At 38.5% G+C, this 18,960-nt stretch overlaps 1 protein-coding gene across 1 annotated transcript in view; it reads left to right on the forward strand.

The window, feature by feature from the left end:
* LOC137281866 (fas apoptotic inhibitory molecule 1-like) overlaps nt 1-18,960 on the forward strand; it is a 45,268-nt gene that overhangs the window by 2,767 nt on the left and 23,541 nt on the right. Inside the window, exons 2-3 of the mRNA XM_067813531.1 lie at nt 4,326-4,346; nt 17,685-17,770. Coding sequence (XP_067669632.1) covers nt 4,326-4,346; nt 17,685-17,770 — 107 coding nt within the window. The remainder of the gene's footprint in view (nt 1-4,325; nt 4,347-17,684; nt 17,771-18,960) is intronic.

The raw sequence follows: 18,960 nt of genomic DNA on the forward strand, positions 1-18,960 counted from the left end.
CTGGGGTTATAAGGTTTTCTTGACAGTCGGTTGATAGTCGATGAGTGACAACCAATATCTCATCCGATCGCCATCAGTGACATGTCTGTAGTCAGTGTACCAATGGCGTGCCATCTTTGCGCCGTTGTCAGTTAAGGAGGCACCATATTTGCTTACCAACAACTAAATAAATTATTGAGCAGTATGAATGCGTTAATTAAACGTGATATTTGCCCAATGTCCGGTACACGTACTGCACGACATGCTCGCCTTTGATCGTGGCACGTGTATATATCTAAATCAATTTATTGTTCGGCCAAAGTGTAGAAATATTCATATAAACATAACTATAAGATGTGAATAAAAATACATCTGTGAGGCTTTAAAATCCCAGGTGTTGCTATATTTTGTTATGTAAATATAGTATATATACTTACATCAGTCCTAGCGCCTTTACCTCCACACTTATGTATAGACTTACATCAGTCTTAGTTTAGCTTAGCTTAGTTAGGGCTCCTTCGCAAGCGCTTGCTGTGACTCGCACACTTAACATAGTTCTGCGCGATGCCTTCATCAATTAAAACAATGGTTTGCTAAAAGATTCTAAAATACCTCAACAAATGCTTATAGATCTGGGTGGAGGGTGGTTCTTAAAAATACATATATTTGAATACTCAGTAGGGTTGGATATTCAATGACATCACAGCTATGTGTTGGGTGGGATATTCACTTACATAAACGACTGTCGGGTGGGATATTCACTTACATAAACGACTGTCGGGCGGGATATTCACTTACATAAACGACTGTCGGGTGGGATATTCACTTACATAAACGACTGTCGGGCGGGATATTCACATACATAACGACTGTCGGGCGGGATATTCACATACATAACGACTGTCGGGCGGGATATTCACATACATAACGACTGTCGGGCGGGATATTCACATACATAACGACTGCCGGGCGGGATATTCACATACATAACGACTGTCGGGTGGGATATTCACTTACATAACGACTGTCAGGTGGGATATTCACTTACATAACGACTGTCGGGTGGGATATTCGCTTACATAAACCACTGTCGGGTGGGATATTTATTTGCATAAATTATCTACATTTATGGTTTGCTTTGTGAAAGACGAGGTACATGATGACATTTTCTATCAGCTTATTCTGTTCTCAACCGATCTTATGCACCAAAATGTTTAATACATTATCAAGGTAACATACGTCATTGTCATGCGCATGACCGACATTTTTGTGCATTTATTTATAGATTTTACCGATTCATGTGCGCATGTGTAGACTTTATATTTCCTGTCTGTCCTGCTCGAGACGCTGCCATGTTTGGTATATCATTGGGATATTCACTGACTTACAACTGGGTAGGGACTGAATTGACATTAAAAGCGATTGGAAAGAAGAGATGAGAGTGATGCTAGGTTATAGTTAGATACACATTCATTTCGTGAAACCACCTGCAGTCTGCCCCAGTCGCCTCTACATGTAAAGTTATCTGCGAAGTGGGCAGCACCAAGTACCGATTGTAACCACCAGGGCATCAGTCTAGAGTTGCGGACACGTGGGTAGAATAGGCCACAACCGACCCATGCTTGCCTTTAAAGACTGTCGTAAGGGGCGACTGACGGGATCGGGTGGTCATCGTCGCTGGATTGGTTGACATGTCATCGGTTCCCATTTGCGCAGATCGATTATTTGCAGACCGCCGCCATATAGTTGGAATATGCGAAGTCCTGGCTATGCCCCCGTGGTGCAATATCAGGTGCCTGCCTCATCCTAGGACGATACGAAGATTACAATGGACCAGTTCAAAAGTGTGATGTCAGATAAAACTGAATTCCTTTACTTTTGAGACGTGCTCCTGCCATTTCAACAAAAAGGTTGCCCGGATGTTTGTTTTACGCCGCACTGAGCGGTATTTCCAGCTACATGGCGGAGGTCTGTAAATAATCGAGTCTGGACCAAACGATCCAGTGATCAACGACATGAATTCATAAAAGCACCATCTACCATCTACCATCTTCATACTCGTGAAGGAACTGGTCTTCAGCTACCCATGCATGTCAAAAGAGGCAACTGACCGGATCGGGTGATCAGTCTCGTTGACTCGGTTGACCCACGTCATATAATCCCAAATGCTTAGATCGAGGCTTATTATGTCAGTCACTGGATTGTCTGGTCCAAACTCGATTATTTACATACCGCCGCCATATAACGGGAATAGTGACGAGCGCGGAGTTGAACACGAAACAAACAAACCATCGCCATTGCTTATGTTCGAGGGGTCAGTGGGGTATCCCAGTGGTTTCAGCGTTCACTGCTCACGCCGAAGACCCGGGTTGTGTGAAGCCCATTTCTGGTGTCCCCCTAAGACCACACACTTTCTCACCTGTTCAAGTCTCCAAAATCCAACCATATGAACTAACCATGCGTATGGCCATACGCCGATTAATGGCCGAATCAACAAGGTTATTCTTAGGCTAGGCGGTGTTATTAAGCTCCAATTTGCCAATCTGATATATATATATATATATATATATATATATATATAAAAACAATACAATACGAAGCCTTAGATTGCAAAATGGCCTAAAAACGATACCGTTAAGTTGACGGGAGCCCAAGGGAAATCAATAACGAGTATTGATAACAAACCAAACGACTTCATGAAACTTTAAAGAATATGACTCGAAACTTATTGACATATGAGTATTTAGCCAGGTCGTGAATATTTTAGTGAGAATCCAACTAATAAAATATTATCACCAAGGTAACGACCTTGCGAGATTTCGCGAGATAAAAATGGCATGTGTGTATATACAAGGTGCATTCGCAGTTTGAAGCACTTTTCATTTTATCTGTGAAATGACCCGGAAAGTATTGTTTGAGACTAAATTCGATTTGAGAGACCAGCTCAGTACTATGCCACGTGCATCCACAATCGTGTACAACTACAGTCATGTAGCATAAGTCATTTTGTGATTACACTTTCTTGGTAAAGCACATATCATCGACTTTTCAGGTTTTTGAGTCCTACCCGGTGCTCAGTCTGGCATCTCCTAATCGCCAGCATACAAAGTCAGGTGTTCCGGAATATGATTCCAGTTTACCTGCATGTTACAGCTGAACACCTGAATTATTAGTATATATCATTGTTCACTAATGTTCAGAGACGCCTCTTAATTTGTCAGTGTGCTCGCCCTTCGACAATAATTCAAATGTGAAAAATGAGCGGACATTACCCATATGTGTTCATTCTAATTACTCTAATTGTATGACATGCAGCTGCAGAACAGAAATCACAGCTGGTTAACAGAGAAACAACAGAGTAACTATCAATGGAATCCTAAAATGGACATTGCATATCAGCATCGTCGCGGTTTTGAACGATTTTTTACAAATCTTGGATGGGGTGACATGGCGACTTGTTTTGACCTTAAAAACTAGCGCTCTGTCTCTTCGGTTGCCATTCGTATAAAATACTAGAGAAAGCGTAACTGTGTGATAACGATGAAATGTTGCGCTTTGGTTAGTTTCAACACATGGAGATAATCGGTGTCTGAACTCTGTGCTTAGAAATGTATTGATGACAACCCCAGTATTACGTAGTTGTATACGACAGACACGGAGGTTTTGCAATATTATTGCACTTCACGTACCAAACACTTCCTGGGTACTTATATCCCAGTTTAACGGCAAAAGTTTAACATTTTGCTTCCATCTAACCTGAAAGTTGCAGCGATAAAGGCCTGGTAAAGTTATTTGGTTGATGTGATGGTGGCATATACTGACAGAAAATAATAAGGGATCACATGAAAGCACAATGGTTCCTTTATTTTTTCCAACGTTTTTCGCCAACATGTGAAGGAATCTTGGAAAAAGTAAAGGAACCTTTGTGCTTTCATGTGATCCTTATTTTATCCCTCCGTATATACAGAAATGTAGCAAATATATCATCTTGATAGTTGGTATGTCAATGCCTCCAATCTCTACATCTTCGCAGATTATTTCACACTTACCTATTCACCCGCTTCTGTTTTGTATGAATACAGTGTGAATAACGGATTCTACCATTGTATCAGGACATGTTACCATTGCCGTGAACAGGAAAGCGCCGTTGTATAAAACAGTCGTAAGTCTAGGATGAGGTTTTGGTGTCATAATCACTTTAGCGCCATGATGATCTCTGGTACAATGACACCCGGTGTCATCAGTGGTTTTTCATCATTCATATTACTGAATCCTAATGTTGTTTGTTGTCCGCCCACTACAGACTGATCATACCAGGCCTTAATGTGTTGTATTTGTATTCACAGTAAAAATCAACAGACCAAGGGGTGAGTATACCTATTCCTAAAACACTCTGTTTACTTAGTAGATTTACTATCCCATGTTAATAGACCTGTGCGAGATTTTCTTTCACAGACTTATTAGACCAATTCCTTTTTCTGGGGCTTTTGGAACTATGCTTTCTTCTGTAGACTGTCTGAGTAGCCATTCTTCGATAGACCTTCTGAACACCGTTTCTTCTGTAGACCATCTATAGAGTTCATCTTCATTGGACGATCCAAGCATTGTTTCTCCTGTAGACCATCTATCAGGTTCTTCGATAGACTATCTAAACACCGTTTCTTCTGTAGAGCACCTATCAGGTTCTTCGTTAGACTATCTGCACTGTTCATCTGCTGTGGGGGCATCAGAATAGCGCAGTGCTTACAACATCCCATCGTTTTTTCCCATCCTGGTTCGTTTTTTCACGTGTGTGAAATTTGTGATGTCCCTTTCCGCCATATAGCTGGAATATTGAAACACACACTCACCCTTCTGCTTTGCTATAGACCATTTCAACAGTGCGTTCTTCTATAGATTAAGTAAAGAATTTATGCTTAATAATTCAATTAAATAATAATATTCTTTGATGATGTTTTCATCTATGTATCCCTAGGAAACTTAGTGATTTTCCCGTAGAATTTCTCAGCATTCCATTTCGGTAGACCCTCTTTCAATGCTTTCTCCCAGAGATCACCTGTATCACGAATTGTTTTCCGTAGACTAAGCACTGAAAGCTCTCGTTCTTCTTTGAATTGCATTTGCTTTCCAAGGGGCACATAAAGTGACACGGTCTTTAGCTGTGATGTGTTTGAATATATTTTAATCGTTTGTGAATTTTTAATTATTACTGTTTTTTAACAAATTATCGTTTCCTGGGAAAACGGTGTAATTCTTTTACAACATTTGAACTCACGCTTCATTTTGCTACCTCTCTGCTTTACATAAGGATTAAATTGTGAATTATTCTGTCAGTCGTCTGAAAGGAGTTTTTTTTATAAACAAACGATACAATAAACGTAAACAATGCAAACCATATATGCTTCTTATATATACCATGCAGACAGAGATATTATTCTACACAGTATACAGACAGAGATATTATTCTACACAGTATACAGACAGAGATATTATTCTACACAGTATACAGACAGAGATATTATTCTACACAGTATACAGACAGAGATATTCTTCTACACAGTATACAGACAAATATATTCTTCTGCAGAGCATACAGACAAAGGAAGTCTCTATAGAGAATACAGAAAAAATATTCTTGTATAAAGGACACAAACAATGACAGTCTGTATACATCATGCTGACAGGTGTTTTGTTCTATAAAGCATACAGGAAATAATTCTGTCTCGTTTTTGGAGGTTCTGAAGGACGTTTATTCTGAGATCATAAAATGTGTTTTTTCACAGATTATATTTTAAAATATTGCTTCATTGCTCATGTTTGGACGATGTACTTTGAAGTCTTTTGTAGACCATAAAAATTTAAACGTTTTCTTCAGTAAACTATATACATACACATTTTCTTCAATAAACCATCTACACAAACTTTTTTCAGTAAACCATACACTCAAACCTTTTTTCAGTAAACCATATATACAAACATTTTCTTCAATAAAACATATGCATGAACGTTTTCCTCAGTAAGCCATATATACAAACGTTTTCTTCAATAAACCATATGCATGAACGTTTTAGCAATAAACAATGCACATGAACGTTTTTAAGTCAAGCACGTGCACACCCAGTTTCTTCAGTAAACCATATACACAAACGTTGTGTTTAGTAAACAATATTCACGAACGCTTTCTTCAGTAAGCCATAAACACAACCATTTTCTCCAGTAAGCCATACATATAAACATGTTTTCAGTAAACCATATTCACAAACATTTGCTTCTGTAAACAATATTCACAAACATATTCTTCAGTGAACAGTAGAAACAAATATCTTCTTCAGTAACTCATATACTCAAATGTTATCTATAGTAAACCATATTCACAAACATTTGCTTCCGTAAACAATATTCACAAACATATTCTTCAGTGAACAATAGAAACAAATATCTTCTTCAGTAACTCATATACTCAAATGTTATCTATAGTAAACCATATTCACAAACGTTTTCATTGGTAAACAATATGCACAAACATATTCAGTAAGCAATGCACACAAGCCTTTTCTTCAGTAAACCGTAAACACAAAACATTTCTCTGTAAACCATACGCACACACAATTTCTTCAGTATACCATGTACACAGTTTGTTATATGTTCATGCAGACTAACGTTATCGTCTGTTGACAAGACCCATTGTTTATTCTGTAGACTGTACACACATGTTCTTCTGTTCACATTATAGGCAGTTCTTTCCTCATATACACAAACTGTCCTGTGGATCATGCAAACAAATGGTTTCTTCAGTAGACAAAATATACAAATCTGGTCCTATGGACTGCATAAACTAATTACATCTTTTATGTAAACCCATAGTATTGTGAATCATATAAAAAAAATGTCTCTTGTATATACCAAATAGGGTCCTCATAGACAAATGTCTCTTCTGTATACCAAATAGGCAAATGATCCTGTGGATCATATAAATAAATGCCTCTTCTGTATACCAAACAGACAAATGATCCTGTGGGTCACATATATAAATGGTTTCTTCTGAAATAAAAAAATGATCCTGTAGACCATATGAACAAATGATGTTTTCTGTAGAATAGATAAATAGATCATATTGTAAACCATAAAACTTGCATCTTCTGAAAAAAAAAACAAATTGTCCCGTGGATCATATGAACAAATATTATCTTCTGAAATAAAGAAATGGTTGTGTGGACCATAAGCACAAATAGTTTCATTGGTAGACCAAATAAGCAACTGGATTTTTCTGTAGACCAAACACAATAGCCGTGTAGATCATATAGACAAAGGTTTTCGTCCTCAATGAGCAAGTAGAGTTGTGAACCATCTCCGCAGACTGTGGAACAACGAAACAAATGGTCCCGCGCACCATATATTCAAATCTTGTTTTTTTCTGAAATATAAGAATAGAATTGTGAACCATATAAACAGAATGGTTTCTTTGGTTGACCAGATAAAACATAAATTTCGTCTCTTGCTCGTATTTTCAAATTTCTTTTAGCCACACAGACAAATATATCCTTATATCTATATTACTATATATGTTCCTTTTAGTCTCATTGACCATTGAGGCATTTTCCTTCTTTTGTAAACCATATAGACATCAACATGTATATTTTTTAAGACTGCAAACCAAACCAACAAATATTACCTTCTCCAGATAATATAATCCAAGTCTACTTTAGGTTGTATTTTGTATAGAATAATGACAAAAAATGTGTTTTCATCTGTAGACAGTATTTACAAGTAAGCTTCCTTTTAAGGACAATATAAACAATTGCTTGGCTCTGTGGAAAATCTGCCATGTTCACCAAACAAAATATTCCGCAGACAATCCTGTGTACTCCCCAGTATGACGTGTTGCGTGCGATCACATTTCTAAATGGCATTGTGTATTCATGCGTCATTTTGTACGACGAACCCTTCGTTAGGGGTGGCCCTGTCATTGGTTGCAATTGGCTGTGCTGAGTTACGTCCCTTTGGCACACCAGAACCCGTGTCCGTTCATGTTTCTAGGTCTTCACTACACCATGTTTGTGTTCGTTGATTTCAACAAAGACGTAAAGGTGACCCTGTACATCCAAAATAGAGCAATGAAAAGAACAGAAAACTAAAGAAAGAGCTGTTCTGTTAGATTCTTCTTTTAAACATACCATATACTAGTTACAATACTTGCATAACTGGCTGATGGTGTTTTCTACTCTGATTGAATTACATTTCAGATGTTATCAATGTTTCTTTTTATGCTACCAGGGCAGTTGTGGATGTTTTAACGACATTATGTTTTGCGAACGTTTTGCTGTATCAAACAATGAATTTCTATTTTCGACAGATATATTAAAAATGAAATATGACTAAATATGTCTATGACGTAAACAGCTCAGTTAACAGACAACACGTCGATAGTTGGGTATCAATTTCATCCCTACCATTAAGATAGGTTCATTTAAAAATGAAACGTTATTTTTGGAATGTATTACATTTTTATTAATTCATGAAGGCTATTTGGGTTTCCGCTTTTACTTTACTGACTAATATATGCAAAACTGAGTAAGCTATACGAAAAGGAGTTTAAGAAGGTGCCACGATTTTACTTTGTCATCACATGTCCAACTCCTTATCCGCCCAACCTTGTATACTGTAAGTTTCGGAGAATATACCAATCCAGAACTCAATCCATGAACAACATTTTATTCATTAGCAAGTGTTTTAATCCTTCTATATAGAGAATCTCCCCCAAGTGTCTACTGATATCAATTATATCAACACTAATTGTTAAAGTTACAAATATCCGATCTTGCCCAAACAGAACAAAAAAAATCAGGAATGATGTAAGTACCCCGTCAGGAATGACGTAAGTAAATGCTCACTGAAATGACAATCTGCCCATCTGTCTTCGTTACTACACGGTGTTCATTAACTGAAATCCCATTGCGGCACAAGACATTACTTACATCTATATCCTATAATGGCATCATGTGACAAATTTTGCACGAAAATACTATCTCCATTCTGTCGCAGTATACATGAGTATTACAAAATATGTTTACTTGAACCCAGTGCATTTTTGTCGAACATAACTTCAATTTCTTCCTCCGTGAACGGTTCAGCTCTAAATTACCTATTTTCAAGCCGTAACAATGCATTATACTTCAGCCATTTACGTGCCTGTTCGGTCAGTGTATTCCATTAATTAGAGTTATTTGACGGGGTTAGGATTAAGGGTTAGGTTTAGGGTTGATTGTTAAGGGTTAGGGTAAGGGACCTAATCCAATATAGTTGATAGATAGCCGGTGTAATGCATAAGTACCATTTGTTTTCGTTTTGCATTTTTAATTTATGTGCTTGAATTCATCGGAAGTCAGAAAGCTGCATTTGTAGTCGTTACCTGTCAGGTACCGGGCAAAACTACCTTGCATGCACTTCAGCAATCCTGGTACATAAGTCTCTCCGTCGCCCTCTTTCACTGTCATGACAAAACGGGGACCGAACTCGGTCTTCATTATGGCGATTCAGCGCTTTCCCCACTTGGCTACCCAATAATAATACAAATAAAACATGGCCACTGTGACGGCCATTTTGAAATTAATGTTCTTAAATTCTTATGGATGTTTTAGATGTATGGGAAAATAGTAGTTAACCTCCAAGTGCCAGTGACAGAATAAAAACTATCACAAGAGATTTAGTCATGGGAAGTCTAAGATTTATTGAGGGAGTTTGGTGTTGTGATCGGTCATTCAACAGATATTACAATTATTCTGTAAAGTGACTCGAATGGCGATCGTGACTATCATCATTTCCAGTTGTCCATTCATACAAGTTCCACTGCTATTGTGACTGATAAGCTCACTAGAATCTGTTTTGGCGGACAATCAAAACAATTTACCCTTAGATGTCCACATCTCACACAGTAATTCTGGATGCCTTTCTGCCTATTTGGTATTAAACTGCGGGTTCAACGACCCAGATTAAGGGTTAATTACACGTTGAGAATAGCATAGCAATGGATTGTGCCATGCTAATACAATGCACAAGGAATTTGTCATGAAACAAGAGTCCTAGTCAACGCTCACGAATCACGGCTTGAAAACATTAGCGTATTAAAACTAAAGTGTTTTGTTAATGGGACGACGGGACGACCACTAGAAGTTCTTCAGAATGGGAATACCGAAATATACTTGCAGAAAAATAACACAATAAACCACGGTAAAACGAACTTGGGGATCTGATACTGAGTATGATTTTACACCTCTTTTAACAACAGTCTAACAATACCACGTCGAGGAACAACGGAAATTGGTATCACATATTTACCCATGTAGGGAATCGAACCCAGGTCTTTAGCGTGACGAGCGGACGCCTTACCCACCAGTTACCTCAAATATACACTAGCAACATGGGCAAAAACAGTTCGTCATATCTGTCAGTTCGGTATAAGCATGTTCGGTTAAAATACAGATAACAGTATGCATCAGACTGCTGAAGAAAGGAAACGTTCCTTGGGAGAAAAGGTGGAAGCAAATGATATATATCTTTATCTGACTAAGCGGAGACAAACAAATGACGTCCTAAATTCTTCAATTCTCCAAACAAGTACCTTAATATTGCGTCATGTAGAGGTTTACCGTAGATACACAAGTAACAATTAAAAAACATTTAATATAAAAGTTAGAATTCAATGTTGGATTTATATCCACCTTAAATATATCTTTAAAATAGTCTATCAGCACTATTCCCGTCTCCACCGGTTTAATATTCTTTTGGATAGTGGCCCGGACGAGGGGTCGCTGGTAAAGGGAGGAGGCAGGGTGTCTGTGTGTCAGGATAACAAAGAATGCATTTAGTATTATGATGAAACCCGAGGAGAAGGTAAAAATACCCCACCCAAACCAAGTATCTTCTAGGCAGTTTCCAGAAAACCACTGTAACATTAATTGCACATCTTTCCTAGGATATTGATTTTTGTACCCTGGATTTTGAAGTAATTTATTCATAAACTGTATTGATATTTGAATACCATGAGCCCTCGATTGGCAGCGGGCTGGTTGCGAGGCAACAATGCTTGTTGAAGGGAAGATTCGTCACAAAGCTGAACATCATATGTAATCTTCTCAGTTGTACCTCAAAGCGAGTCTTACTTGGTTTGCGTAATTTGTTTGTTTAATAAAGCCTTAACATGCAAAGTGACAAACACATGACGTAACGAATAATAACCGATCGGAGCCGAGACTGCGGAAAGCTTGACAAGTGATTGACAAATGACTAGTCAATATTGACGTCATTAAAATAGCAAAATCTTTCGTGTGAGGTTGTATATAATTGCGTAACATAATATTTAACTCGTTTTGAAGATTTTTAATTGCAAAGATAATATGAAGCTTAAATGCCAAGTGCCTTTCAATGTGCATATGTCAATATGCAAGAACTATATGCCATGACGCACTGCACTTGGACTGTATTATACAATAACGCGCTGGGGTAGAGGAAGGTTCATGTGAAATGTTCCTGGTCTCGTGTTATATTATGTACACACACACACACACTCTCGCTCGCTCTCTCTCTCTCTCTCTCACACACACACACACACTCGCTCGCTCTCTCTCCCTCTCTCTCTCTCTCACACACACACATGCCTGTACGTACACACGTGTAAGCACATATGTATGCATACCGCAAAGACGCATCACCACATATTCAATCGCGCGCACACACACACGCACACTCTCGCTCACACACAGAGACACGCTATCACACAATCACCCTCTCTCTCTCTCTCTCTCTCTCTCTCTCTCTCACACACACACACACACACTCGCACTCATATACGCTCTCGTTCGCTCTCTCACGCACAAACACACACACATACACACAGAGAGAGAGAGAGAGAGAGAGAGAGAGAGAGAGAGAGGAAACATGATTATTGTATACATGTAACTGCGTAACACCACTACACCAATCGCCAGAAAATGGTCCCTGACAATATATTCTCTTTTCAAATATGATAGGCTTTGGTCTTCCTGTTATGTTATCTTTTCAACAATCTACGGTGTTCATTGACTGTTGATAACTTCTTATATCACCCAGATACATGTTCTCCATGAAGTTGAAGGCGGGGTTGTCAAAACGGGGAAAAACTCAATTTCCTCGCATTATTGTTGATTTTCAAATAAAGCTGTATCCGTGAAGCTACACATTGTGCTATCAAATGCTGACGAGGTATCAAACATGGGCAGGCTATCAAATGCTGACGAGTGATCAAACATGGGCAGGCTATCAAATACGGCCGACGGACGAGTTATCAAACATGGGCAGGCTATCAAATGCTGACGAGTTATCAAACAGATTTCTCAGGTAGAGATTTCTGATGCATAGGGGTGGAATGACTGCTGCTTTCTCCTAAACTTGAATCGAGACAGACTTACAATAAATTGTCAATTGGTACTTGATAAATAGACCTGTTATATCCAAGAAACGTCTCTTTAAACCTGAAGATCAAAACAGACTTTGAATACATTGACAATACATGTATTTTCAAAGCCATAATCCCCTTCTGAGTTCCAGCGACATCATTCAAACCAGATATCGACTTGGTTCCGTCTTCTTACTGTAATACTTGTGACACAAATGCTTGTGCGAAGCATAGACTGTGCTGTAGACCCATACCATTATCAGCGACAGTGAAGACCTTGCCTAAATGTAAAAAGGCCAATGAGAGGGAGAACCTGTGTTTGTAACAAGAGGATGCATACACAAATGACAAGATTTTTCAGGTCTTAATATATTTTTGCAATGGATGTTATCCAGCCCATGTGATATCTTTATGTTCTTCTGTAGAGATTTCACATAATAAACTATGATATGGAAATCGTATCCTTGTGTATATTTATAACGCTGATAAGAAACGTAACAATGTGTAATGTTGAAATTTAATTTTTGAACAACAGTTATTTATAGTATTGTACATAAAACAGGAAATAGGCCATATAGTCATCGTTTGCATCAATCGGGAAGCAATTACAACATAAACTAATTTCTAACTGACATAGCATAATAATCAAATGTGGAAATATTTAACAACAGTCGTTATTGAAGATAGTGACCAAAAAGGATTATATATTTTTTTAAAATATAAAAATATTCGTAAGCCATGTTGACCTGTCAGTGACCTGCAGGTGCCCGATCACGTTTTTATGATGACGAAAAGAGCGTGAGGGGCAAAAGTATGACGATAGCGATTTGCAGGAATCACAGACAATTAGTTAAAACACCAGGTATTTGTGAAAACCGTATTGATGCCCAATTCTTTGACATAACCATATTTCGTCCCAGTTCCATACTCTCCATGTCTGATAGAAAGAAGCTATTAATCGACTATGAATTGATGTACACAGTCCCAGTTTATAGATCAATGTGCTTGAAAACCGCATTATAAAACTTGTCTCTAACTTTCAAGTCTCGTTGTTTCCCGTAAAAGAAAACAATAGATGTACATAATCATTATTTCATAATTGTTGAAATTCAGGTCTTGTACATGCTTTACCTCCGTTTTGTGTTGACGCCGTGTAAGCTATTGATTATAATGTATGTTCTGATGTATCAACATCTTGATTCTTCCCTTCGTACGATGTTAAACCTAGTATTGGCCGCGACGTGTCGTCACAGAAGACGCTTGGAACTTGTATAGATTTAGTTGTGCATCCTTGCTCAACACAATCTCAGATCGGCCGAGTACAGTGGATCCATAAGAGTTACAAATGGTAAATTCGATAAAATTCCAAGAGAATTTCCTTTGAAGCTTATTTCAGTCAACCATTGTCTATGAACGTTGTATCGAGTTCATGCAAACAGCAGGTAAACTCGACGGCGTTAGTCTCCATGCATTACCTGAGGGGAAATTTCTAAGGTTTCATTGAAACATTCAGAATTTAAGTGTTCTTTTTCAAACTGATTAACCTGACGTTTAGTTCAATACATTTATACAAGAGAAGCAAGTCATGTTATGTCTACAAGTATATTTTTAAGTTGTTTTATCTGCATTGTTAAAAAATGAGGAGTCAATAATGAAGCCTACAGCTTTATGGATAGCAACTTTTTCTTATTACATAGAGCGACGTCTCTGTGTAGATTCTTACAAAACTAGTTTGATAACGGTGAAGGCATATGCACTCAACGTTTCTCTGTTCAGTAATGAGTGAGTGAGTGTGGTTTTACACAGTGACTGCTTTTAGCAATATTCCTGCAACATCACAAGTGGTCACCAGAAACAGGCTTCATCTATGCAATACACAAGAAGTTGTTATTTATATATATTCATATATTCGATTCTATTTTCGATTTTTTTTTGGATAAAACTTCACAATGTTAGAGTAGTATTGTTTAATTGAATCGTGCTGTATGGTATTGAGTTGGTATGTAACGACCGTGCCGTGCATGCTATATAGTTTACCCTTGGTGGACAAAGTAGTTGTGTGCAGTGAAAATATTTTGTTCCTTTCTGGGGAAACAGTTGTTGGAAGCATTGAAAATATATGCATTTTGATTTTTATCCTGTAGCAGTTCACTGAAAATATTTTCTTCCTATATGGCAAATCAGCCATAGTCTGTATGGCAGTTAGTGAGCACATATACGACCTCGCAGCTTTCTGTGGTACCTGTCAGTGACCGACCTCGCTCCAGGCTCCAGGTGTAAGACGGCAGCGCGCCACAGGTATGCTTTAAAACGTATATATGTTATAGCGAGATTGTGAAGCATTTCAATCATTCGTGAAATGACCAAGGGTCAGCCATTTAGCGTTATTTTATGTAACACTGAAATATCACTTAATAACGTAATCCGTTTTTGTCACTAACGATGTAACTGTTACACGAAGTGACAGTCAATATACATCAGGCATGAAATGAAAATTTCATTCAATCTATATGTGGTGGACAGAGGTTAGTGAGGTACTCCTGCTGTACACAACACGTGTCAAACAAACAGGTGTAAATGCTTCAAAGTAAGGCTAAGTGCAACAGTCGCTGCCAGAATAGTTTTATCTGTTAGTGACAACACGCGATGTTGACATTGTGATCCACTTTTGCAGATTAAGTTATTAAATCAAATTTCATGAAATGACTGAAGTATATTGAGTGCTGTCACAAAAATGACGCGAAACGACTGACCCTCTAAGTCACTTCACGGAAAGGAAATCAGAACATTAAGCTCGTAATATACATACTTCGTTATATCCGCCAGTTGTAAGTGTGGATAAGTCTCCTTGTATGTACACAAACATTTTCTCGTCAGCATTGTGTGAGGTACCAGAACTGTTTCATTTTCTAGCATCGCGGACACACCTTTACGGTATTCACACTTCACCTATATTTACACATTTGGTCCCAGCTCTAGTTCTCCAGTCGTAACATCGCCTTTCACTGCACGTTATTCAGATATGTTTTTCACTGTACACAAATCCAATCATAATCTTAATATATGCGTGAAACTGGAAGGTAGAAAGTGGTCAAATGTAACGAATGTTATATTTGGGATAACGCTTTGTGTCTTGAATGCAAAATCGTGAGCGATTTAACCCACTCAGCTACCTTTGTTGATTTCCATTATATGAATGTCAGATCTTTTATAAACTGGACCCACAAAATAACAACGCTCAAAGATTCGTTATCACTTAACGCAGAAAATAGAAAACAACGTTAAACAAAATCCCCATAATATTGACAATCGCTCCATACTGTATGCAAGCACATGTAATAGGAACGCACTCAGTAAAAGCGCCAGCATACGATAAACCCAGTTCTCATCAATATGTCCTTTCCAGCATATACTGCGAGTCTATAACATTGATTTTCCTGCGGGGATCATTGTAAAGACCCTTTGTCTTTGAATTTAAGTATTTGTTTAAATAGCATGTATTTACAAAAGCGTGAATGTTTTATTGCGCTAAACTCCACGACAATAAGTATGAAATATCATGAGTGTAAGTTTGTTTTGCAGGACCGAGTTGTGACTACGTTGTGTAATACCGGATGGTATATACCTCGCGGGTGTTCTTGTCCCGATAAGGCATTCATTATTGTGTTGGTTCTTTGGACTATTTTGGAAACAATATTGATTGTCAATACACATTCAATCCACAAACGAATCGGGCCACTTAAAGGGTTTGTAATTCCCAGCAAGTTGGGTGTCTGGCCCGTGTATTGGAGGTGGGGCACCTCATACTGTTTATCGAACCATTCTCTATTGAAAGCAGGGTTCATTATGAAATGTCTTAACTCCTTACGCGGAGATTAAGTATGCGTCTCGTGTTTATATAAACTCCATATCCCATTCTGTTCTGATCCTCTTTCCAGCAATTATCTGAAATAATCCATGTGGCAAAGCAGCAATTTTGTCACACCCTATATTTGGTCCAATTTTATGACTAAACTGTATCTTTGTGGTTAGATATATATCCTACATTTGGTTCATTTATGGCGGAGTGATATGTTGTATTTGGTTCCATTGTGACGAAGAAGTCGTGTTGACATATCCTTTATTTGGTTGTGCGTTGACGAAACAGTCATGTTGACATATCCTCTGTTTGGTTCCATTTTGACAAAAAAGTCATGTTGACATATCCTTTGTTTGGCTCTATTTTTTACAAAACAACAATGTTGACATATCCTTTGTTTGGTTCCATTTTGACAAAACAGCCATGTTGACATGTCCTTTGTTTGGTTCCATTATGACAAATCAGCCATGTTGACATATCCTATATTGAGTTCTATTCTGACAAATCAGCCATGTTGACATATTCTTTGCTTCGTTCCATTTTGACGAAGCAGCCATTTTAGTATATCTTTTACTTGGTTCCATTTTGACAAGGCAACCATGTTGGCATACCCTATATATGGTACCTTTGTGACAAAGCAGCTATTCTGGTAAGTCGGCCGACCGTCAGTTGATTGGTTGTATCACAGGGCATGTACTGGGAAACCATTGATCCATATCGACCACTGTGTTCTTATTTAACGATTAAGTTTATCTGTGTAAGACGTCAATGCACAAATATATTTTCGTAATAATTCATTTTTTCAGTCAAAACCACAAACTACCTACGAAGAATTAATTATTATTTTTTTCAAATCACCTCATATTGATGATAACGGCTTTTCCAAGCTTCGCAAATAAATTGTTAGAAGTTTAAGTTGTTCCCGTGATAAAAACCTGTGCAGAGAACAAAGCACCGTCCAGTCACGTGATGCCACCCGGTAGTGGTTCGGTTTATAACTGGGTTATAACTGGGTTATAAGTGTTCCCTGCTTATAATTGTTTCCTGGTCCAGTGGTGTCGTGGGACTCACCATGCTGGTCGTTAATGGCTAACAAATAGTTCCAGTGGCCTGATCTCGTCACTTGGCATCGTGCCTCAGTCACTTGGTAGACAGTCTGGTCAAGACTCCATTGTTAAAAGGACACCACCTTATTGAATATTTAAAAGAGAAGGGGAGAAAGGGTGCAGATGGAAGACACACCCTTTATTCGTAAAGGGAATCAAACCCGGTCCGTTTCAGACCACCTGATCCTTTTTGCCTCTACCTATGCACACCACATATGAGTACTGGAAGACCAGTACATCAGAACATTTATGGTTAGGCGTGTGGTTGAGCTGTGAGTTTGCATCTGATGTGATGGTTTATGTGCTCCAGAAAGACGGCGGCGGCAGCCAAGGCCAACAAGATGCAGAAGAACTGGACGTTCCACATGGAGGGCGTCATCTTCAACATCCTATTTCGTGAGTCCACTTTTGTCTTCATGGTTATATAACGCTCAAAAGATGTTAAGGAATTCCCGACTCCTTCAGTTCACAACATTTCGGACCCGTGTAGGTCCCGGGGTAGAATAGGCCTTCAACAACCCATGCTTGCCATAAAAGGCGACTAAGCTTGTCGTAAGAGGCGACTAACGGGATCGGGTGGTCCGGCTCGCTGACTTGGTTGACGCATGTCATCGGTTCCCAATTGCGCAGATCGATGATCATGTTGTTGATCACTGGATTGTCTGGTCTAGACTCGATTATTTACAGACCGCCGCCATATAGCTGGAGTATGGCTGAGTCCGGCGTAAAACTAAACTCACTCACCCACATCATTTCGACTCTTACGTTTATTTAGTCATTTTAACATATTTACTATTCCACTTTTGAAACGAGTATTTGGTATGGCCGCAATACAGAAATATAATTCCCGTGGGTCAGGTTCGTACTGATACAAAATGACTTCTCTGATTACCCCTCGGAAACTTTTAGTGGTATAAGTGACGATAGATATATATTGAACAGCAAAACAAAAGTAAGTTTCCGAAAAAAATGCTTATATAATAGGAAATAATAAAATAGCTGATATAATAGAAAATAACAGTGATTTTGTAACCCTCGGTATAATACATAACTGACCCACCATCTCTTATATACAGGACGAAAGCAACTGATAATTTTTCTATTTACTATTCAGAGATAAGTTCGAAGACTACAACTATCTCCAGTCCGTTGTAAGGTTCAAGGCACACAGAGCACCGTAAACCGGATATCATGTCTAACGGTTAATGCGGTTTCGGTTTTTTAATTCTAAAATCCAAATTCAAGGTCAAATTCAACGTGGTATGTTTGTGTGTTCATAACTCTCGTTGAAGTGAACTCCCCAATAGATGACATCCATCCCCCTTCTTTTGCACAACAAAAAAACATAATTACCAGCTCCGCAGTTTGTTTTGCTCAAGAACACGGGACCCTGTAAGGTTGAAGACATAGAGAAAGCTGACGCCCTGCAGGCATCACTCAGGTCTTTCCGTCCACACCAAACGGACGTGCGAAGGGGAAGTCTAAAGGTTTAAACTTTCACCACCTCGAAAATTCGAGAGCGTCAGAAATGCTGCAAACACTAGGCTACCCGATTCACCACGCTTCGTAGCGCTACGACCATCGTA

This window comes from Haliotis asinina, chromosome 4, assembly GCF_037392515.1.
Source record: "Haliotis asinina isolate JCU_RB_2024 chromosome 4, JCU_Hal_asi_v2, whole genome shotgun sequence".
In the NCBI taxonomy this organism is placed as follows: domain Eukaryota; kingdom Metazoa; phylum Mollusca; class Gastropoda; order Lepetellida; family Haliotidae; genus Haliotis; species Haliotis asinina.